This window comes from Stegodyphus dumicola, chromosome 6 (genome assembly GCF_044657685.1).
Source record: "Stegodyphus dumicola isolate Sdum_Otavi_A_Nest chromosome 6, ASM4465768v1".
Classification (NCBI taxonomy): domain Eukaryota; kingdom Metazoa; phylum Arthropoda; class Arachnida; order Araneae; family Eresidae; genus Stegodyphus; species Stegodyphus dumicola.
The window spans coordinates 11093493-11117113 of NC_140773.1; the positions used below are offsets into that span (position 1 = coordinate 11093493).

Genomic DNA, 23621 nt, shown 5'->3' on the forward strand with positions numbered 1-23621 from the left:
TATGACTTATAACATATTTTTCAAATTAACAAAACTCTTAATTTAAATACACACAAAAACAAATTTCATAAGAAAATTGTTCCACAAAATTTTACCAGATTATGCTTAGTCAGCGGTTTTGTCATGGGATCAGCCAGATTATCTTTACTTGGGACATATTTTAAATCAAAAATTTCCCCGTTCAATAGATCACGAATGAAAAATAGTTTCACATCTATATGTTTTGTCCTCGAGTTTTCAATGGGTGATTTTGTAAAACATATAGCAGCCATATTATCAGCAAACAATATTGGTCTCAAAACATAGTTACTTGCAATTTTAAACTGAATGCATTCATCCAAAATGTTTTTAAACCAAACTAATTCTTTTGCTGATTCAGTCATGGAGATAAATTCAGCCTCCATAGTAGATAAACTCACTCCCCTTTCTTTAAATGTACGCCAAGATACAGGTGATTCTCCCAACAAAGCTATTTGTCCACCAATAGACACCATACCATCCCTGCTTGAAGCAAAATTCGAATCTGAATATATATTGAGCTTCAGTTCCTTGCATACCAGCTTGAGTTTGTGCTGTCTGGTATTGGAAACGTACCCTAAAAGTTTAAGTAATCCTTCCCAGTGAAACTTACCAGGATTGCTTTGGAATTGAGAAAGTATATTAACAGCATAAGCTATATCCGGACGAGTACGATTGCAAAGAAACGATAGACATCCCAAAACATTTCTATAAGGATAATTCATCATTTCATTCGTTTCTTCTTGTGTACTGGGACTTTGAGACTTTGAGTATTTCACACCTTTAAACTATTGGAAGGGAAGTAATTTGTATTTTAAAAGACTTAAATCGATTAACTATGTCTTCTATATATAATTGCTGATGAATTAAAACATTATTTTTCTCATATTCAAACTCCACACCCAGAAGCTTTCTTGTTTTACCTAAAATTTTCAAATCAAAATGTGAACTCAGAACTTTTAATATCCTTTTGGCCTGAACTTCACTTTTCCCAAACACAACTATATCATCAACATAAACCAACAGAATGACAAAATCTTTAAAACGATAGACACAATTACACCACTCAAACTTGATGAACCCTAGGTTACATAGTGTTCTATCCAACTCGTAGTACCATAATCGGCCACTCTGATGTAAACCATACAAGGCTCTATCTAATCGACACACAAAAGTTTCTTTATCTCGCTCTACAAAACCCTGTGGTTGGGACATGTAAATTTCCTCTGATAAAGGAGCGTAGAGATAGGCACTTTTCACGTCACATTGTATATTTGCCCATCCTAGGTGTGCAACTAAAAGGAAGAAAAAGAGCCTTATTACTGAAAAGTTGACTACAGGAGAGTAGGTTTCATCATAGGTATCGTATTTAATTTGCCGATAACCCTGAGCCACTAAACGAGCTTTAAAACGAACAATGTTTCCAAATTCGTCACGTTTAATGTTAAAAATCCACCTGCAACCTAGTGGAGTCTTGTCTTTAGGAAGTGGAACCAGATGCCATACCTTATGCTTTCGCATGTTGGCCATTTCCTCTTCCATTGCCTCTATCCATTTAATCTTTTCTGTGGATTTCATTGCCTGGTTATAAGTGTTTGGAATTGAAACATCTAGTCAGCTATCTCGGGTATACGACGTTGAAGGAGTACCAGTTGGGTCGATTTCACCACTATAAGTATTGCTTCCCTTGAAATCAAACAAGGTAGGATCATACTGAATATTATGTTCAGTGCAATACCTTTCTACATCATTTGGTGATCGTAGTCTTTGATTACACCCCCTCTCAAAATAATACACATCCGTACGAGTGCCGTCTGGCCTTGGAACAGGTTTACAAAGCCAAGTTACTTGTCTCAATGTAGATTGAGTGTCAGTGCCAATTGTAGAAGAAGGTACATTGGTATCGGTTCTTTCCTCTATTTCAGGAAAATAGCCAACTGGAGTGTCAGTAGATTGGAACTCTACCCTTTCTTCAGATTCCAAATCAGGTAGGGTGCCCAGTGCAGCTCCACTGCCACTTTTCTGCATTCCAATCGACTCTTTAAAAGTAGCATTTAGGGTTTCTACTACCTTTTGCTCATTTTCCAACCAAATCTTGTACCCTTTTGTTCGTACACTGTACCCAATCAATCGGCCCTTTGTTGACTTTGGATCGAGTTTAGAATTTCTTTTAGCCTTTGGAATTCCCACATAGTCAATCGTTCCAAATGCCTTAAGATGACGTACTGATGGTTTCCGCTTAGTGTATAATTCGAATGGGGTTCTATCTTGGCCCTTATGACAAATTCTATTAAATGAATATGCAAAATACATTACTGCATCTGACCAAAATTCAGAACTTATTCCACTATCGTGTAAGATTGCACGTACATTATTTAGAGCTGTTTGATTAAATCTCTCACAAACTCCATTCTGTTCTGGAGTATAGACATCTGTAAATTCGTGCTTTACACCATTTTTATTACAATATGACCTGAATTGATCATTATCATATTCTCGCCCATTGTCAGTCCTAAAGTATTTCAACTTAAGGTTCAAAGATCTTTCCGCACGTGCTATATGCCTTTCAAATACTTCAAACACCTGACTTTTCTCCACAATGGGGTACATTACCACATAACGAGAATATTCGTCAATAAAGGAAACGAAATAACGTTCACCATTCCTACCTGGAATGTTAATAGGTCCCCATACATCAGAGAAAACCCTTTCAAGCGGTCTCTTTACTTGAATACCTTCTAAAGGTCTATAGGAGATTCGTCTTTGCTTATTGATTTGGCAATGTTCAAAAAACAAATTGAGTGCTTTAACACAGGAAGACCTCGAACTGAATGTCTCTTACTAGTCCTGACAATAGTATCATAATTTATATGACCAAACCGACCATGCCATAATTCACTGTTATTATTCTGAACTGCGGATGCTTCAAATTTTACAGATTTGCCCCCCTTTTTGATTATTTTCGGGAACACATGATAGTTACTTCCTATCAACTTAGCCTTGTACAAAGTTGAATTCTCATCATCAGTAACTTTAATTTGCCCATTTTTACCATAAAATCTTGCTCCATTGATATCCACCCTAGGTCCAGATATTAAATTTCGTCTTAGTTCAGGTGAATATAACACATCTTTAAGCAAAATAACCGTATCCCCAAATTTCATTTTAACAGTACCCTTCCCATGAATTGGAAAAGTTACCCCATCAATAGCTACTAGCATATTCTCATTTTTCACAGGAGAAAAAGTATCAAACAATTCATGATTTTTACAAAAATGATGAGATGCTGCCGTATCAAAGATCCAACTATCATCATTTTCTTCCAAATTGTTAATATTGGCTTGAGCTATAAAATGGGACTGTGCATGGGAATTATTACTTTTACTCAACTTGGGTTTATTCTTACACTTAGAAGATGTTTTATTACTACTAGATACAGCTGAGGAAACAGAAGAAGCAGGTGAGGGTGATCTGGAAAAATTACCACTCATTCTACAGTATTTTTGAATATGACCTGGACGGCCACATTTATAACACTTGAGCCCTTTAATCTGCTTAAATTTGGGTTCATAGTGAGTACTTTGAACTTCTATAGTCTTATTGGAGTTTTCCCTATCCATCTCTCTTAAATTAAGACACGTTTCCTCTGCTAGAATTTCAAGTTCAACATTTTTAAAAATGAACTTTTCATCTGGCCACCTCAAAATATTCTGAACTACTTGATCAAATTTATCTGGAAGAAACCTAAGAAAGTCTCTTACAGCCTGATTAATATCAGCTAACTGTTCAGTTACTCGTTTTAATCTAGAAGAAAAGAAACTAATACTTTCATTTGGCTTGATTTTGCAATTTAAGAACTCTGAAAACAGGGACATATGTCTTGACCTATAATCTGGCTGGAAATATTTGGCAAGCGTATTCCATGCCACTACTGGGTCATCAATTTCACATATCAAGTTTCTATATTCAGGGCTTACATTCATATAAATTAACGATAATGCCAATCGACTTCTATTTTGAAAGTCGGCAATAATTTCTTTTGCAATACCCTTAACATCATCTAAATCAGGACATTTCTCAACACCTTTGACCAAAAGCCATGCATTTTTTTCATTCAAGACAAACTTCATATCTTTGGACCATGTAAAATAATTACATGCATCAAGTTTAGCAATATTATGCATGACACTAACAGTAGACATATTTGAATTTTAACAAAAACCGCCCCCCAATCTCTTAAGTCCTAAATTAACTTTAAACTTCAAAAGTCTGCACTAAAAATAACTCAGGAGCTACTGGGCCCATAACCAAAATGATGCTAAAGCAAAGTTTAAAGTTTAAAGATATTAAACATTTAGCAGTATTAGCAATGAAAGCTCTCTGAGTTATGTTGTGCAGACATTGAAGACAATAAAAGATTTTGAACTTAACCAATTTATTAACAATATAATAAAAAATAAAAACACATAAAATAAATTTCAACAATATTAGAGTATTAGGAAAAACATAACATAATCATCATTCATCAAATATTTTTACCTGTACTCCAAAACACTGGCATTCTATACAAACAAATTTCAAAAAAATGAAGATGTCCTAAATAGTGACTACGCAGCCTAAAAATAAAGCAGGCTACCCATTCCATAAGTCCATAATCAATGGTCAAGAAAACACCTGAAAAAATTTAAATGTGAAACCACTTAAAACCGGCCTAACGCCGTTTGCACAAGGAATCGTTGCCGCTCACGTATTTTTAATTCCACCCTCCTTGAAGAAACATGGACGCTGCCTACGGCAGTCACTCACAGGACAACCCCCGGAACTGAAGAACTTCAATCTGGAACCATCATCTTGTAAACCGGAATCAAGGCATCCTTTGGAAGGGGCTGGAAACCGCTTACACACCAGCCGGGAAACCAGGAACTAGAAGCTAGGTTGAGCCAAAATCAAATCAAATCAAATCAAATCGTTTCATGAACGTAGCAGTGTTAGTCGATCCCGACTTTAACTGATTCTTTTGTAGTTGTATGCCCTAAGGCGATGGAGTTAGAAGGAGAAGGCGAAAAAATCGCCGCGCCGTTAAGGGCGAAGCTCCGTTGCGTGACAACGCTAATCTGGAAAGGCAAGAAAGCTGTTCGGTGATGCGTGAATGGCGGGATCGGTCAATGACCCCATACGTAGCGTCTTTAAACGCTCTTTTGACTGAAACTGGTTCCTATGAATGTTCTCTCGGTGAAAAGGCACTCGTGAGTGAGGGAAAAGCTATCTCGGTACACAGAGAATTTGAGTAAATAGTAAAGAGTCATTACGCTGTAAACTAAGTCCGTTAGTAGTTTCCACCGGGGTATTTACACTATAAACACTAATTACAATATATTGTAAGTATAATACACTGGTAAAAATCTTGGTTAAATAGTATATGATAAAATGAAAAATTTGAAAATAAAACTTGATTATATAGTTGATAAGAGTAAGAAAACAATAGTAATGTGCGGTCGGGTACCGGACCAAGTCCATTTTATAAAGTCTTTATATACACTATTTACAGTTACCACTTGGTATCGTGGAAAATATTCCTCGGTCTTTTAGTTGGTGCGATGACTGTTGGGTCGTAATCTGTAAGTTTTCTGATGTGTTCATATCTTGAATGCGTAATTTTAGAGTAAAGATTATGGCTTGTTTTTAAAATTTCGTCTTCAATGGCATTTATTTTTATATCTTTGTGGAGTTGGATGTTTCTTGTAAACCAAGGAGCATTTAGGATTTCTCTAATAATTTTATTTTGATATATTTGAATTTTCTTCCTGTAAGATTTACATACGGTGGCCCAGACTGGAACAGCATACAGGAGCATTGGCCTGATAAGAGTGAGGTAAATTCTTCTTTTTAGATTAATGCTAAGGTTGGATTTTCTATTAAGGAGTGGTCGTAATGCCATTTTAGCAGCGGTGGCTTTCCTAATGGAGTAGTCAACATGGGTTTTAAATTGTAGTTGCTGGTCGAAGTAAACTCCTAGGTATTTGATGGTGGTAACTTCATTGACTTGTTGGTTGTTAATTTTGATATTATTAAGAATGGGAGTGTTTTTATGGTGTCTTCTGATGAAAATTACTTGGCTTTTAGTAGGATTAATTTTGAGCTTCCAGATATTGAAGTAGTGGGCGATTTGATTAACTGCAATTTCTAGTTTATCAGCTGCAAGTTGCGGCTTCAGGGATTTGGTGACTATAGCTGTATCATCTGCAAATTTGAAGATTTCCGAATTAAAGGGAATGGGCATGTCATTGGTGTAGATATTGAAAAGTATAGGGCCAAGAACACTTCCTTGTACCACTCCACTTTTGATTTTTTTCTTTTTGGATATGCGATTATTGATTCGGACTTGGAAACATCTCCCTTTAAGGTATGAGTAGATTAATTTAATGAAATTGATAGGCAGACGGGCAAGGTATAGCTTGTAGAGCAAACCCTCATGCCATACCTTGTCGAAAGCCTTTTCAAGATCAATAAAGCAGCTTGCAATAGTATTTTTTTTGGTGATGGCCTCTGCCATATATTCTGTGACGTTAAGTAGTTGATGGGTGGTGCTATGATCTTTTCTAAATCCAAATTGCTCTTTTTTAATAATATTATTGTTTTCAAGGTGGTAGGAGAGATGCTTTTTCATAACCCGTTCGAAGACTTTGCCCATACATGGTAGCAGGCTAATAGGTCTGTATGAGTTTAATTCTGCTGGATTTTTTCCTGGCTTGACTAAGACAGTGATAATGGCATGTTTCCATTGCCCTGGGAAATAGTTAAGACGAATGCAGGCGTTAATTATATTTGTAAGCAGGACTATGTAACTATGGGGGAGAATATCCAGTATTTTGTTGGTGATACCGTCAAAACCAGGGGCTTTGCGTTTTTTAAGGTTATTAATTATAATTTTGATTTCATTTGGAGTAGTAAAGGGCATGCTTTCAGTGTCAGTATAATAGTTGAGTTGGTTGATAAAATTATTGACTTCGGTTTCAGTGTCTTCATCTTGATAATTATTGGTGGTAAAGGTATTTTCAAAGTGGTCAGCTAACGCTTCTGCCATATCACTGTCTGTGTAAGCCGTTCCGGTTACGGTGTTGATGGGACCAAAGCTGCTATTACTATTCCTGAGAGTTTTGGCGATTTTCCAGACAGTGTCCTGATTTGTATCCATTGAATCAAGTAGGAGCTCCCAATTATTGGATTTATATTCGTTCATGAGGTTTTTGATGTTTCTAATTTTTCTATTAAGTATGTTTTTAATTCTAGGATCAGCTGTGAGCCTCCAAAGTTTTGCAGTTCTATTTTTATCTTTAATTTTATTGCGGATTTCTTCGGGTAGTTTAGGTTTTTTATATTCTTCGTACCAGGTAGCTTGATGTAGTGCAGTATTGATGCTTCTATTGATTTTGGTGATATTATATTCTATGTCAGCGGAGTTGGAAAGAGCAGGTCTGGCTGGAAGTTTTTCTAAGTAATTATTGAATATGTCCCAGTTAATTATTTTTTTCATTGGGATTCTATTGTCAAAGCCATAGTAGATGAATCGCACTGGAGGTTGAGCCAGAGCGACGCGAGATACTTATAGCAGAAGTAGGAATGACGTCATCTCACGGCAACCAATCAGCTATCGGCACGAATCGGCTTTTCAGATGACGTAAATCATGTTTCGTTTTTGCATCTCAATTAGGTTGAGACAGTCCGTTTTCAATGCAAACAGTGGCAGCATGAAAAAGTAGAAGTAACTACTATGTTATATTAAAAATAAGGACTAAACTAAATAAACGTTTCAAGGAGGAGAGATGATGCATTAAAAAGTTTAAAAATAAGCTATATTTTCCAACAGTTTATGCGTGCGCGTAAGACCTCTTACGACTGCGCATTTGCGTGTGCGCAAGTGCAGAATACGTTTTGCACATTTTATGTATAACGAACGGTATAAGCTAAAATTATCTAATTATCTATTTCAGTTAATGTTGATGATTGCGTTGTTCCTTAATCTTCGAATTGGATCCCGCTTATTATTTTTTGCAGACTGTAAGACCAATACTATAAAAGTAAACTTGAACTTTCGATTATGTCAAATAGAATTTCCAAATCTGGAGCTCCCAAAGGATCGTACAAAACGAAAGTATGTTTTGATGTCCATCAACCAAAAAGTGGAATTGCTGCAAAAAATGGATAAAGACATGAAGAATGCGACAGAGAGGTTAGTGAAAACGAAAAAATTTCGATTGGCAAGTTAGTCGGTATTCTCGGCACAGCAATTAATGGGACTCGAACAGCGGAACTTTGTAACAGAACAAAAAATTATGTCTGTTTATAGAATTAAAGAGAAAGTATTATCACATAAAATGAAGCAACTTAAACAACTTACATTGAAAGAAATGTTTAATAAAGTAAACAAATAAATATTAAGCTTTTTTTTTGCAAATTTTGATACCCTTTAGATCATATTTGTTCTTTATTACATAAATTACGGTTTGATATTTTTAATTTTAGAATTTCTGCATGCCATTTTACGCGATTTAAACTGATGATCTATAATCCGGAAAAATCGATAATCCGGAATCGCCGAAGTCCCGACGAGTATTTTTTTTTTTTGACTGTATTTTTCATGATTAAGCAGTTTGACTGTATTTTTTTTTGTACTTTTGACTTTGACTTTTGACTGTATTTTTCATGATTAAGCAGTTTTGTTACATAAAATTTCTAGCATAAGTGTAATTCGGCTAGCAGATTGTTGGAAAAAGTGTTGAGTAAATAAAAAGAAAAGAAACATGTCTTTACTTCGTGAAGACAAAATGGCGGTGAAAAAAAAATAGAGGGTTGCTGTAGCAGAGTTGGTCGCCAAATTTTCGCCAAGAAATCTCAAAGTTACCATAATCCAAAGTTCAACCGGATGATGTTTTGTAGAGAGGTGTGTAGGGAGATGTGCGTGTGAAAGAATAACGTACTTGAAAGGCCTGAAAGTGTGGTTAAAATTGATGAATGTAAATTTGGTAAAAAAAAATATCATCATGGAAGGTAAATGGGTGTTTGGGGGTTATGGAAAGGGGAACGACTAAATGTTTTTTCCCGTAGTTGAAGAGCAAACGAAAGAATGCCTGTTGAGGATTATTAAAGAAAATACTCTGCCGAGATCTATTATTATTTTGGACTGTTGGAAATGGTACGATTGCCTCAGTGATGAGGGATTCATGCACTTTCATTTAAATCGCTATCTCATTTTTAAGGATCCCATGACAAGTGCTCATACTAATTCAATTGAGGGCACGTAGAATGCCATTAAAAAGGATTTGAAGGTTACTCGGCAGGTAAAAGATGAATTTGATTCATACCTGGCCGAGTAGATGTGGTAGAAGAAATATTCTCATTTATCTGAGGGTGATCACTTCTCGAAATTTATGAGAGCAAATAAGATTATTTACCCACCTCAATCATCAGATGAATAAATGGAAAAGGTAAGATTCATTTTTGTTAGTTTTTCATAGATTTGTTAAATTTTCTGAATTGATTAATACAGATTTTGATTTAAATATAAACCACAATAAAAGTAATTTTCATTAGATGTAAATACATTATACGTGATTAAAACCGTGGTTGAAATGAACACGCCATTTTGAATTATATCTTCATTGTATTCTTATATTTTAGTGTAGATGTACACAAATGTGGGCTTCTATTGTTTATTACTAATAAAAATTTATTGTAAAAATATAATTTATGTAGTTAAAACTGTTAAACCATTTTTATTATTATTATTATTTACTACACAATGGCTCATGTTTCAGTCAATCAAAATTTTAAGTTTTATCTTCATTTTTCTTCCACATTTGTTTTAAAGTTTTAGCTTAAATATGAATCAGTGCTTTCCTATTATTTATTGCTCATTTACTGCTTATTACAATTGCTTAAACTTCATAATAAAACGTTTTACTCTCTTTTGCTACTGTATTAACACGGGAAGACACGCATGGGGTGTTCCGGCACCCCACGCTAAAAAAAATTCGCTGGCAATCTAATATAATCCGAAATGCTTAGGTCCATCAGCAGCTGCCTTCAAGGTCATGTTCTATATGTCTCGAGAGGAAACGGCAAAATCTGAGCATTTACCGTTTAAATAATAGTTTGGGGTCTTCTGACAACCCACGTGCGCTTTTGCGTTACTATTTTCCGTGTGAGCCATGGCGTGTGCAAGTCGCTCTGTTCGGTCTTTCCCTCATTTGACGTACGATCAAGAGATGAAAAGACTTCAAAATTTATAAAAGGGAGTTTCGTCGGATGATGATTCTATAGAAAAAGAATTAGAAGCTTCAGATAATGAAGATATACAGTACAAAGTCTGTAATCTGGAATGATCTATAATCCAGACCTCAATGCCACAAACTTACGCGTACGCGTTTGATGCGCGCGTCCGCCACGCATGCACGTAAAGTGTTTACACATGCTCACTTCGATACTGAAGAAAGTCACAGAGAGGTTATTGAAAATGAAAAAATTTCTATTGACAACTTAGTCGATATTCTCAACACAGCAATTACAGGATTTGAACAGTGGAGCTTCGTAACTGAACAAGAAATTATGTCTTTTTAAAGAAGAGAGAATTAAAGAGAAAGTATAAGCACAAAAAACGAAGCAACTGAAACCATTTGCATTGAAAGCAATATTTAATAAAGTATTGTAAATTTTGATACCCTTTAGATCATAATTGCTCTTTATTTCATAAATTACAGTTTCATATTTTTAATTGTATAATTTCTGCATGCCATCTTACAAGATTTAAATTGATGATCTATAATCCGGAAAAAACCCTAATCAGGAATCGCTGAAGTCCCGACGAGTCTGGATTACAGACTTTGTACTGTATTTAGTGATCATGAGTCTGAATTAGAAGAAGAGTGCGACTTTTCAGAAGACATTCCTTGTGATCAAACTGACTATTTTATAGGAAAGGATAAAAATTAGCTCCAATAAGAGATTTATTTGAAAATTTTGTCAAGAATTGAAAGAAATTATAGCATGTAGGGGAATACACGATGCTCCTTTCGGCAGTATATACCTAAGAAACCTGCAAGATATGGTATAAAGATATTTGCTATGGTTGATTCTAGAACCTTCTATGCTTTCAACATGGAAATTTACGCATGTCAGCAAACAGATGGGCCGTACAAGAAAGTCGGCAGTTCGGTAAAAGTATAGTTTAGGGTACCCCTTGGCGAAACTTGCCGATTTTTGGCGGTACATGGATACCGATTTGGTGCAATTCTTTGACTCGTTATTTTGGCTTGTGTAGCGGTGATTTTTGGCGCAAAAATCGCCACTACACAAAGGCAAAATAACAAGACAAACAATTGCACAAACTCGATATCCATGTACACATAGACTTATTTTCACTTTAAAAAAATCCCCGAATTGCACAAACTTGCATGCCACTTTCCCTTTACTTTGTCCATGTACGCATCAATATATTTACACTTAAAAAGTCAAAGGAGCACCAAATTCTACAATATAGGCAAGCAAAAAATACATAATCTCAATAAAATACATTTTAAACCAAACAATAAAATAACATAAAAAAGGAAAAACATGTTATAAATTTAAGCACTACCAAAAGCAAGTATTCACTTACCATGATTCTCGAGTTCGCTTCGTACACCCAGAGCCACGTAAAAATCAAAATATCAATCATACTCAAATGACTTTTTTCAAACCAGGTACTCTTTCTGATCGAACGCTTCACATAGTCACCATCTGAACCTTTCTTCCTACAAACCCATTCAAATCTATCTAAGTGGTTTTTATGTTCGACTAGATGCATATCCTTCCCACATACAGGACACTTATAATGGCTACTAAGTAAGCCTTCATTTACACACCAATCAATTAAAGCTCTTTTCCCCTTCTGCTTCAAATTAATCTTACTACATTCGGCCATTCTACCGTCTAAAGAATCAAACCAACACACACCACAAAAACGCTTACAAAACATCCCATGATTCAAAATTTCCCAGAATCATGCACCTGATTACGTCACAATAGGGTTTCCATAACATTCAACGGTTGATCTTTACAATATGATAACTGGTAGTTTGGCGACATTTTGGAGGCGATAAAGGTTACTACCTGGCACTTTGGTAATATTGTGTGTACTCAGTTCCGATTACGCATTATTTTGTGTGAGGGAAATGAGAAATCATGGGATATGTCATGTGATATTAATGGACGAATTACGGTTCTTTAATCGGAAAAGGGGGGAAATCGGGAAATTTTGTATTTGGCTTTATTCTGTGTTGTGTGAAACAGTGTTCGTGAATTTTTGGATCCCATGGCCGTAACTAAAGTGAATTCGAAATGGGTATTTATGTATGTATTAATTTAATGTATGTGCTCATTTATATTTTAAGTAGTGTTTTTGAATTTAATTATATTTTAATTAAATGATAGTTATTTTGTGAATTTTATGTTTGTAGGAATTTGGTATACGTTTTAGTTGAAGTAAACGTGCATGGAAATAATTTAAATATCTGACAATAAGTATTTGTAATGGTTGCGGTATGAATTCGTTGGTGACGTGTATAATGTAATAGATGATTTAGAGGTAAAAGTTTTTGGATATTTTATTTATTTTATATGTGGAAATGTTCATTACTTTTTCGCGATCAGGTAATTTCATATATGTTCTTTTTACCAGGTTTAAAGATTGAGAAAATTGTCATGTATTTTCGTGAAATTTTTCTAATTTATGAGAAAAAAGGAGTCTGCATGGATATAGTGAAGGGTGTGCGCAATGCAATTTTTGTGCAATTCTAGGATGTTTTTTTAAGTAAAAATAAGTCGGCGTGTACATGGTTTAGTGATATTTTAATTAAATGATAGTTATTTTGTGAATTTTATGTTTGTAGGAATTTGGTATACGTTTAAGTTGAAGTAAACGTGCATGGAAATAATTTAAATATTTGATACTAAGTATTTGTAATGCTTGCGGTATGAATTCGTTGGTGACGCGTATAATGTAATAGATGATTTAGAGGTAAAAGTTTTTGGATATTTTATTTATTTTATATGTGGAAATGTTCATATTTGGAAAGGGTAAATACTTTTTCGCGATCAGGTAATTTCATATATGTTCTTTTTACCAGGTTTAAAGATTGAGAAAATTGTCATGTATTTTCGTGAAATTTTTCTAATTTATGAGAAAAAAGGAGTATGCATGGATATAGTGAAGGGTGTGCGCAATGCAATTTTTGTGCAACTCTAGGATGTTTTTTTAAGTAAAAATAAGTCGGCGTGTACATGGTTTAGTGATATTTTAATTAAATGATAGTTATTTTGTGAATTTTATGTTTGTAGGAATTTGGTATACGTTTAAGTTGAAGTAAACGTGCACGGAAATAATTTAAATATTTGATACTAAGCATTTGTAATGCTTGCGGTATGAATTCGTTGGTGACGTGTATAATGTAATAGATGATTTAAAGGTAAAAGTTTTTGGATATTTTATTTATTTTATATGTGGAAATGTTCATATTTGGAAAGGGTAAATACTTTTTCGCGATCAGGTAATTTCATACATGTTCTTTTTACCGGGTTTAAAGATTGAGAAAATTGTCATGTATTTTCGTGAAATTTTTCTAATTTATGAGAAAAAAGCAGTGTACATGGATATAGTGAAGAGTGTGCGCAATGCCATTTTTGTGCAATTCTGGGATGTTTTTTTAAGTAAAAATAAGTTGACGTGTACATGGTTTAGTGATATTTTAATTAAATGATAGTTATTTTGTGAATTTTATGTTTGTAGGAATTTGGTACACGTTTAAGTTGAAGTAAACGTGCATGGAAATAATTTAAATATTTGATACTAAGTATTTGTAATGCTTGCGGTATGAATTCGTTGGTGACGCGTATAATGTAATAGATGATTTAGAGGTAAAAGTTTTTGGATATTTTATTTATTTTATATGTGGAAATGTTCATATTTGGAAAGGGTAAATACTTTTTCGCGATCAGGTAATTTCATATATGTTCTTTTTACCGGGTTTAAAGATTGAGAAAATTGTCATGTATTTTTGTGAAATTTTTCTAATTTATGAGAAAAAAAGCAGTGTACATGGATATAGTGAAGAGTGTGCGCAATGCCATTTTTGTGCAATTCTGGGATGTTTTTTTAAGTAAAAATAAGTCGGCGTGTACATGGTTTATGTGTATGTGTTATTTTGAAAAACGCGTAAGGAGTATGGTATTGTGCACTTTTTCCCAATTTTGCAGTGAATATTTGTCATGATTAAGCAGTTTTGTTAGATAAAATTTCTAGCATAAGTGTAATTCGGCTAGTAGATTGTTGGAAGAAGTGTTCGGTAGATAAAAAGAAAAGAAACATGTCTTTACTTCGTGAAGACAAAATGGCGGCAGGAAAAAAAAATAGAGGGTAGCTGTAGGAGAGTTGGTCGCCAAATTTTCGCCAAAAAAACGCCAAGTTACCATAATGTAATGATCAACCCATTCAACTACTCAGGCTACCATAAATGAAACAACAACTTGGCAATAAAGCAAACAACAACTTCGCCATAATAAAATGGGTACCTTAAAGTCTACTCTACCCGGCAGTTCTAGTGAAATAGCAAATCGCATCCTAACTCCATTATACTAATCTGAAGAAACCACAGACAATTGGCATATCAGTTATTAATTGGCCAATTTCTTACAGAAAATGATTTAATGAACCACAAAAAAAGAAAAAATATATAATACAGATGTTACATGTGCTGAAGAGAAAAAGAGAGAAAATCAAAAACTATGTGTGTGAAGTGTAAAAAAGAATATGTCAAGAGCACTGTGAAATAGATGATTCATGTATATATTGCAAAATATCTAATGTTTCTTGAGCCTAATTGATTTCAATATTAATTATAACTCGTTCATGTAATAATTCTGCATAATTTTGATTATAATTCCATTCACAAATAAAAAACATCAATGATCCCTACACATCTGGAAGAAAATTATTTATTTGGGTACAACTCTGATATACGCCCTAATTTCACCAAATGTGGCGATATGTGTTCTGCGCTGGTTTTTGGTGCGATTGTGTGTTGTATGACAACCCTGTTGATGTTCAAAAATCTTTCACTGAAGTTCGTTCGCATCATGCTCTGTATCTGAGAAGCTGGGGGGAAAGATAAAATGGTGGAAGTTGTTGAATTGAAGTTCGGCAAAAGGAAATATCGTCGTGGCCATCCTGTTGAGGGACAAGTGGGTATTTGGAGGTGTGGAAAGAGGGTCCGGGAGATTATTTTTAGTGGCTGTGCATGATAGAAGTAGGTATTTGTGATTATTTGTTATTTTATTTATTTGTGAACCACAGTATGAATTTTCTGCATAGTGTATCTGGCTGTCATATAAATACGATAGTGATTACATGTCGGCATGTTAAGGGCGGTATGAAATTGGTATTTCTGCTGTTCGAGAAAGCATTAATTCATGGTAAGTGCATTTTATTTTATTCTCGTTCTTATTTTGTAGAATGTTATGTTCATTGTTTTTTTAGTATGAATTTCTGTCGTTATTGTTTTTTTTTTTTTTTTTTTTTTTTTTGAATGGTTTGCAATTTAGTTTAGTTATTTTGTTGATTAGTGCATACCGTCTAAATTGTGCAATTCGCAGATGTTTTTTAAAGTTGAAACAGGACGCTGTGTACATGGTATTCTTTGAAATTTATTGTTGTTATGTTAATTTATTAATGCGAGGTGTGCGTAGTTCGTAGATTCGTTCGTTGCCTAGATTGTGCCATTCGTAGATGACTTTTTTTTAAGTTAAAACATATCGCTGTGTACATAGACTATTGTCAAATAATTTTGGTTAGAAACTTTACGGTTTTGCTACCTGAATTTTTTGTTTTTGTTTCGGATTTTTAGCTTAAATTGTGTGTTTAAAACGTGGTTTTTGCATTCGCGAAAACCGTGTTTTTGGGGACATTTTAGGCTTAAAGTTCGAAATGTAGACAAAAAATTTAGATAGCAATATGGCTGCGTGGAGTTTTTGGCCAGAAATTTGACGACTTGAGGGGACATATCAGAGTAGTTTCTTTATTTGTTATTAATTTTAAAATTAGCATTATTTTAAGCTATTTTATATAAAAAAATGTTGCAATTAATACAGAATGCATTCTTTTACTGAATTGTAATAATATGTTTAATTTTTACATCATTTAATTACTTGGGGTGTTCTCGTGTTACATAATACAGCACGCATCCTCACAAGTTAAAAATGGTATATGATATTATGAAAAGTAGATCCCATAAAATACATAGTTATTAACTTTCAAATACTTTTTCGTTGTCTTCCTCGAACTTCTGTTTTATATATGAATTTTTTGCATGTTTACATAATTCAACTTCGCAACCATCTAATAAAGCAATCTGATGAGTTAGCGATTTTTCTAAATGTGCGAAAATAACAGATTTGGCGATTTTTTGAAAACTCGCAAATTTTCTTCCATTATTAACTTAATACCCAAAAACAATTAAGTGAATTGTAATGAATTTTTAACTTAAAATATAAACACACCGGTAGTAAGTATGCTTAAAATTTAATTTTGAGTGGAACAAAAGTATGTCCCACTCAAAATTATGTCAAAGTCGAAAATACTTTGAGTGGGACAAAAGTATGTAATTAGAATGGTCTGTAAGCATTCTAATTTGAAAATGCTATTCTACAGGATAATTCATGTAAGGTTGGCAAAGATTCTCTTGCAGCAAGGAATATTTTATCAAACCTTGCAAAAAGACCAAATATGCTCGTCGAGATTTATTACTTTATGTACACTGTAAAAACGGGAACATAATTATGGGAAAAATTACAAGATCTTGTTGAAATTCTACAATGGTCTGGAAGTTATGCCCAATAGCCATTTGGATTTAAATCCTGGCAAATGATTTGGGTACATGGGCATTTTCATGCTTTTCTCCATGTATTATGAAAATATAAACTATATTCTCTTAAGCAGTGCCATTTTATTTTAATTAACTAACTTTACCCTAAGGTAAACACTGGCTAATCTACAAAACTATACATATTCATGGCTGTAACTAAACCCAAATATTAGATGGAACCAATGAATCAAAATTAACTGCCACAATGTAGAAACTTATACACATCCAAGGCAGTATATTAAAACCAGAGAGGAACCAATGAATCGAAATTAACAGCCACAGTGATATTTCATCACTGTGGCTGTTAATTTTACGTTAAATAAAGGCATACATATTACTTTCAATGACACATTACCTGCATAAATTTCAAATGTAAGCTTTAGTTAAAACAAAATAGCATTTTCACATACATGCTATGATTAAATATCTGCTCAGTTTTTACTGACATAAATATCTAGCGTTATATTTACTTACTTCGCTTGGGGAGGAAAAAGTAAATGACATTTCACTTGCATATCGCCGCTGTTGCTTACCGGAATGATTCAACAAACGATATGTGAAATTTACGGAATTTCGAGTTAATAATCTCGCCATTCTTTGAATTAAATCAGGGATACAAACAGATTACAGACAAGAAATATTTGCCGTAAGGTCGTATCGTCGGTCGCGCAGAAATTCTTAAGTTGAAGTCAAAGTCGTGCCAAAGAATCTCTAAGGTCTTTTTTGCAACTATTAAGCAGACATTTGAAAACAAGATTGCCAAACGTTTTAAGCGTAGTTTATTTATAATATACAAAATGCTTGTGTTATGCCAGGCTTACTAGTCTTTTTTTAAGCTTCTCTATTTTAGCCCAAACTCTGAATTGTACTTTTATGTTGTTTTTAGTTGTGCCTTTACGGTATCCCATATTCAAGACTGCAAAACAAGGGTTCCCTTTTCTCAGCCTGTCTTTTGCTTTCTGTTCTGTTCTACTTGTTCCTTCTTTTTAAGGTCTTTTTAAGTTTCAGGAAATCCATACAGTAAATTTATGAAATACCATTCAGTGATTAGACTTGAAAATAAAATTCTGAAAACTCGTTTAAACACTCTTAGACAAAAAAAAAAAAAAGGACGCACCAAGAAAGAGTTATCCTAATGGGACAAAAATCTGTAGAAGTGATGTACATGTACAGAAAAACAAATGATTACAGTTTGAGAAAAATTGGATGATTTATTGAAGTGATAGAGCTTCACAAAGCGAAAAAGTCAATAACGCGTTTGTCCACCTCTGGAACTTATGCAAGCAGTTATTCGGCTTGGCATAGATTGATAGAGGTTGAGGATGTTCTCCTGAGGAACATCGGGCCAAATTCTGTCCAACTGGCGCGTTAGATCGTCAACATCACGAGCTGGTTTGAAGGCTCTGCTCATAATGCTCCAAACCTGCTCAATAGGAGAGAGATCCGGCGACCTTGCTGGCCAAGGCAATATTCGGCAAGCACTAAGGCAAGAGTAGAAACATGTGCAGTGTGGCAGACGGCATTATCTTGTTGAAATATAAGCACAGGGGGCGTTACATGAAGGGCAACACAACGAGCCTTAGAACTTTGTCGACGTACTGCTGAGCTGTAAGGTGTAGACGGATGACAATCAAAGGGATCCTACTATGAAATGAAATGGCACCCCAGACCATCACTTCTGGTTGTCGGCCTGTCTGCCGGAAGACGGTCAGGTTGGTATCACACCACTATCCGGGGCGTCTCCAGACTCCCCTTCGCTGGTCATCGGGGCTCAATTCAAAGCGAGACTCATCACTGAAGACTATTCTACTCCCGTCAGTGACATTCCAGTGCGACTGAGCCAACGAAATAATATACTGGTAGAGAGCGTATTGCAACCTTCAACCGGTTCCAACATTAGTGTCACGTGACTGCTGCGCGAATTCCGAAAGTGCGGAAATACTTTACATTGCTTTCTATGGGACGAAAGACTGCTGCTCTGCTTGGTCCCATAAAATTTAATCCCAATTAATTTACAATCCAGAGTTTGGTTATTCGCTGCAGCGCCTACGGATGTAAAGAAAGTTTCGTGAAAGGAGGACTGGTAACCTTTCATACAATACATACATTCATTTCAAGTTAATACTGCATGATTTATAATTTTATTTTCAGTATTTTTGTCATTTTACTATCTCTGTTGAATTGGTTGGAAAGTTTCAGCCATATTGTATAAGAAAATTGCCGCCGTATATGACATTTTCAGCATGTATTATTAGCATCAAAATGTATTAAATACTGTGACACTATTTACAGGAATCACCCTTTCCAAATAATTGAATTTTATATGTTTTTTCCGTGTATTCCGTTGAAATAGAAAGCTGCGCCAATTGGCGTTAACCTTTTTTCGCCAAGTCGTACGCGTTTTGATTTCATAAACAATTACTGCCTGCGATAAAAAAAGAAAAACGCTATTATTAGCATTAAATTATTGAGAAAAGATTGTGCGATATGTTTACTTTGTTAAAAAAAAGCTAAAGATCTTGATTCATGCAACATTGAACATAAAAAGTTAAACAGCATTATTTTAAAAATCAGATTACTTTTATAAAGCTCAATGCTTTATCATTATTTTCTATAAAATCAATTAAAATAAAAATAATCTGGATTATAATTCTGTCTCATCTACGATGCTGTTAGAAATTTATTGTAATTGAAAAAATGCGATGTGAAAAACTTACCATATTTTAAATAGTATTTAAAAAAAAAAGAGTGAGAGAATTTTTAACTGTAATATCGTTTTGATCCTAATAATAAATACTGAGTTGAAGTTTGTTACCGTTTGATACATATTCAATATAAAATAATTTTTATAGTTAATAAGATGTATTGATCCCCCCCATGACATACATATGAGTGTGGAAATCAGTAATTAAGATTGCATTATTTTGTTCCAGTAATATAATCTCAAGAAAAGAGTGCATTATTTTGTTCCAGTAATATAATCTCAAGAAAAGAAATTCAATCAATGGCATAAATACATATAATACAATGTGATTTTCTTTTTCTCTTTAGGATGCAATGCATTAAAATTAAACGAGATTTTTTTTACCTTCTCAAATATTATAACAGTAGTGCAATTAATTTTTTAACGTTATTCAAAATTAAAGTTTCCATCTCAATATTTTATTATTTATTTTAGATTTTCTTCCTAAAATTATTTAACCTAAACATCTTAAACAATGGTGCAAATAATTTAAAGGAATTAAAAATATAGATAAAATATTCAGGAAAAAAGGGGTTAAGTTATATCTAAATATAATTGTAAAAAATCGAACAACCTAATTCGAGGCCGTTGTCTGCTGACTGCTAGCAGATGGAAATAAAAAGTACTACCTGCCATATCAAAAGCGGGCCAAACTGGCGATGAACAGCCTAAGCTATCACTCCCCAAGAGCATTAGTCACGTGGTATATGTTGGAGACATCCTAGCAGACGAATTCTCTGTGGGTGAGCCGTCTACCTGTTATATGAAGTCGTTGGAATGATCCCGACACCACTGAAAACGGGCTTGACGTTGTACAGAGGTCAATGGTAGTCGGCACAAGGGACGCCGTGCCCTCAGCCCCTTTTCTGTGAGTCGTCTATGAAAGGTCCTTGCGGTCACTGAAGCACTAGTTGCACGTAGAATCTATGATAATGCTGCACCAGGGGCTTTGAGTGCCGATCTGACGGTTGCTCGGTCTTCATGCTCTGCCACTTCTCTAGTATGTTCCCTACGGTTTCCTTCTTGACGCTGTGCGCGGCCATGGTTCACCCATTCCTGCCAACATCATCTAATAATGGCATCGCTCCTGCTCAAATGTCGAGCTATTCCTCGATAAGACCAACCGGCTTCTTTGAGCCCACTACACGACCTCTCTCAAATTCTGACATCTGCGCATATAGTTTGCGCACCTGTATACGAGGTATAGTTACTGTCTACCAGAGTACACGGAATGAAATTGGTGAAGAATTTATGACCTGGAATCGTAATTTCTCCTCCTAAATATCCTGTTAGTTGCGCAGATCAGATGCGCTATAGCGACAACTGTTCATTCATTGGCAGCCAAAATGTAAAATTTTGCATTTCTCGTCGAAACCTGTATGCATATCAATTTGTGTCCAATTTGCTTTATATCTTCTCGGTGCGTCGTTTCTTTTGTCTGAGAGTGTATAAGCGGAATATTGAGCCTAAATAATTCCAGAGAAAGTTACGGTTTTTTTAATAAAATGCATTTCATGCGCTGAGAAAATGTCGCAAGTGTAAATGGGTTTCATTGGTCTAATAACAGTCAAGCTAAAAAACTTTGGCCAAGCATCTACATGCATATAAAATATTTGTATAATTTTCTGCGTTAATAACGATATGTAATTTGAAGTTTTGAAATGGTAATTTCAAATGTAATTTTAGTGCTTGTTTATTTATTTTGAAACTACAACAGGGAATAGAGAACTGAACATATGTAAACAGAACGTTAGTAAGTAAAAGTTTCTAAAGTTTTCAGATTAATGTGCAGACTAGTATTCTAAATTTTTAAATACTTATGACGAGCAAATTATTGAATGAATAAAATTTGCTTTTGAAAAAGTATTTAATAATAGCTACAGCAATTTTTTTTACTATTGTCTATATTCGAGAACATCAGGTATTCCCAACCCTTTGCCAATCGATCGCAATAAAAGTATTTTAGTTCTCAAAATTCTATGTGCAAAGTTTCTCATTATTAATGAAAAAGAAACTGCGTGCAACACAGATACCAGCACAAAACGAAATACGACTAATCTCTTTTTTTATGCGCATGCATTATTCACTATTTGAAAAAGCAAATGATATCCAGCGTCCAACAGATACTCTAGATTGTGCTTTTAGGGACAAAACGTTTGGGGACTTCTGTAAAAAAAAAAAGCCGCAAAGACTGTTGCGCAGCGCCCTCTAGAAATATTTTTTATCACAATCAAGACCCAATGGCTGAACGAGTAGCTTTGTGTGTATGAATACGTGTTTGAAATATACGGGGTCGCCTTCGTACGCGCAAGGGTGTATTCGTTGAAGAAAAGTATAACGTTTTAGGAACCTGTATAAATTAAGAGTTCTTTGATTTAAAATTTATTATATTTGCAATATTATTAGTATTTAGGTTTCAGTTTGTGTGCTATATTACTATTTTTTGTTTTTATACAAATAAATATACATATATATGTATATATTGTATATGTATATTTGATGTACATACTCGGAAAGAAGGTCTGTCTAGGTTCTCTATTTCTGATAAACGAAATAGTACTATAAAAATTTCCATTCAAGTGTATGCTGTAAAGTGAAAAATTAGGAAAGGTAGGTTTGTCTATCCAACAACGTATATTATTTTGAAGATTAATGTATTTATAAAGATAAGTAACGAAGGTTTACACGTAAATAAATATATTAGCTGAAATATTCGTGTGGTATTTCTGTCGTAGTATAAAGGCTTGGAAAGGTGAGCAGAATCATTTCAGTATAAAAAGTAAGTGGATTTCAGAATTCCATAAATATGATTAAATGCAAAAGTTCTAGGTTAAAGTGTTCTTCCATGTTTCTAAAAAATGGCGTCTCAGTTCGTGGTAATGGCGTTCAGTTGAAAATGGCGATGCAGTAAGTTGAGGTGAAGGTTATTAACGGCGAAAAAGTTTTCTTAGGGTATCGTTTTCTCAATTCTTATTTGTTTCTTATAATATAAATCATTTGAGTTTGTAAAACATTGATATTGCAATGTGTTTCATGTTAAATTCATAATTTGAACTACTCGTTTTTTTAAAAATTTTTATTATAATTTGGAGATGTATCATAGAATGGCTGAAATTTAGTTTGATGGATATGGGACAGTTGTGTGCGAATTTTTCTTCCATTCGAGTTCTTGGTATAAGAGAGTTCATAAGGAGTTTAGTTTCTTGCGCATATATATATATGATAGTAAATATCTGATCATACATTCCTTTTTTTTATTGCAAAGAATTTATTCGAACGAAGTAGTGCTTGCAAGATGAGAACAGATTTTCCCCATGTTTTTCATGTATTTGAAATTAATGCATTCGCGAATAAGATTATTTTTTTAGATATATAAGACATTTTTAGAATAATAGTGCTTTACTATAATTTTAAAATGTAAAATAATATTGTGAAATAATACTGAGATTCTGCAATGATATATAGTTTGAGAGTTAGCAAAAATGACAAATTTACGTTTTAATCCTTTACCTCTGTAATTTGCATTTCAGGTAAGAAAGTATTGTATAAATTAAATTACATTGTCTGGCTGATTAAACTGTAAAATAAGGAATGAAGTAATATTTTTTAAATAAAATTTACGGGTTTAATCCTGCTACCATACACACAGGATTTGGCGACATCATGATCATTAAGCAAGCTTTATGTTTTGACAGAAAATATGAATTTTTATACACTGATAAAAAAACGGAAGACATAATAAAACTAATTTTTTTTGAACTTGTGTATATTAACATGCAGAATGCAGATGAAAACCCAATATAGGTATTCTAACATCATGCGAAGTCGTCATAGTACTGGACTTTTTAAGAATAATTTTTGCCGTTGAGATGCTCTGTTAAGAAGAGGAAATCTTTTTCTTGCTGATA

At 34.0% G+C, this 23621-nt stretch overlaps 2 protein-coding genes across 13 annotated transcripts in view; one reads left to right on the forward strand and one right to left on the reverse strand.

Annotated features, from left to right (window-relative positions):
• The window catches only part of ATPsyndelta (ATP synthase, delta subunit), a 50344-nt gene extending 32688 nt beyond the window's left edge, over positions 1-17656 (reverse strand). Inside the window, exon 1 of the mRNA XM_085818098.1 lies at positions 17445-17656. Coding sequence (XP_085674224.1) covers positions 17445-17564 — 120 coding nt within the window. The 5' untranslated portion in view covers positions 17565-17656. The remainder of the gene's footprint in view (positions 1-17444) is intronic.
• A 4321-nt stretch (positions 17657-21977) lies between these two features.
• LOC118194587 (serine/threonine-protein phosphatase 1 regulatory subunit 10-like) overlaps positions 21978-23621 on the forward strand; it is a 105847-nt gene continuing 104203 nt past the window's right edge. For 5 of the 12 annotated variants that reach the window (XM_085818099.1, XM_085818102.1, XM_085818103.1 and 2 more), the window contains exon 1: positions 21985-22323. The gene's annotated coding sequence lies outside the window, so the exon portion shown is untranslated. Of the gene's footprint in view, positions 22324-22356; positions 22493-23621 lie in introns of those variants that run through there. The other 7 variants (XM_085818104.1, XM_085818105.1, XM_085818106.1 and 4 more) reach the window with 3 other exon arrangements.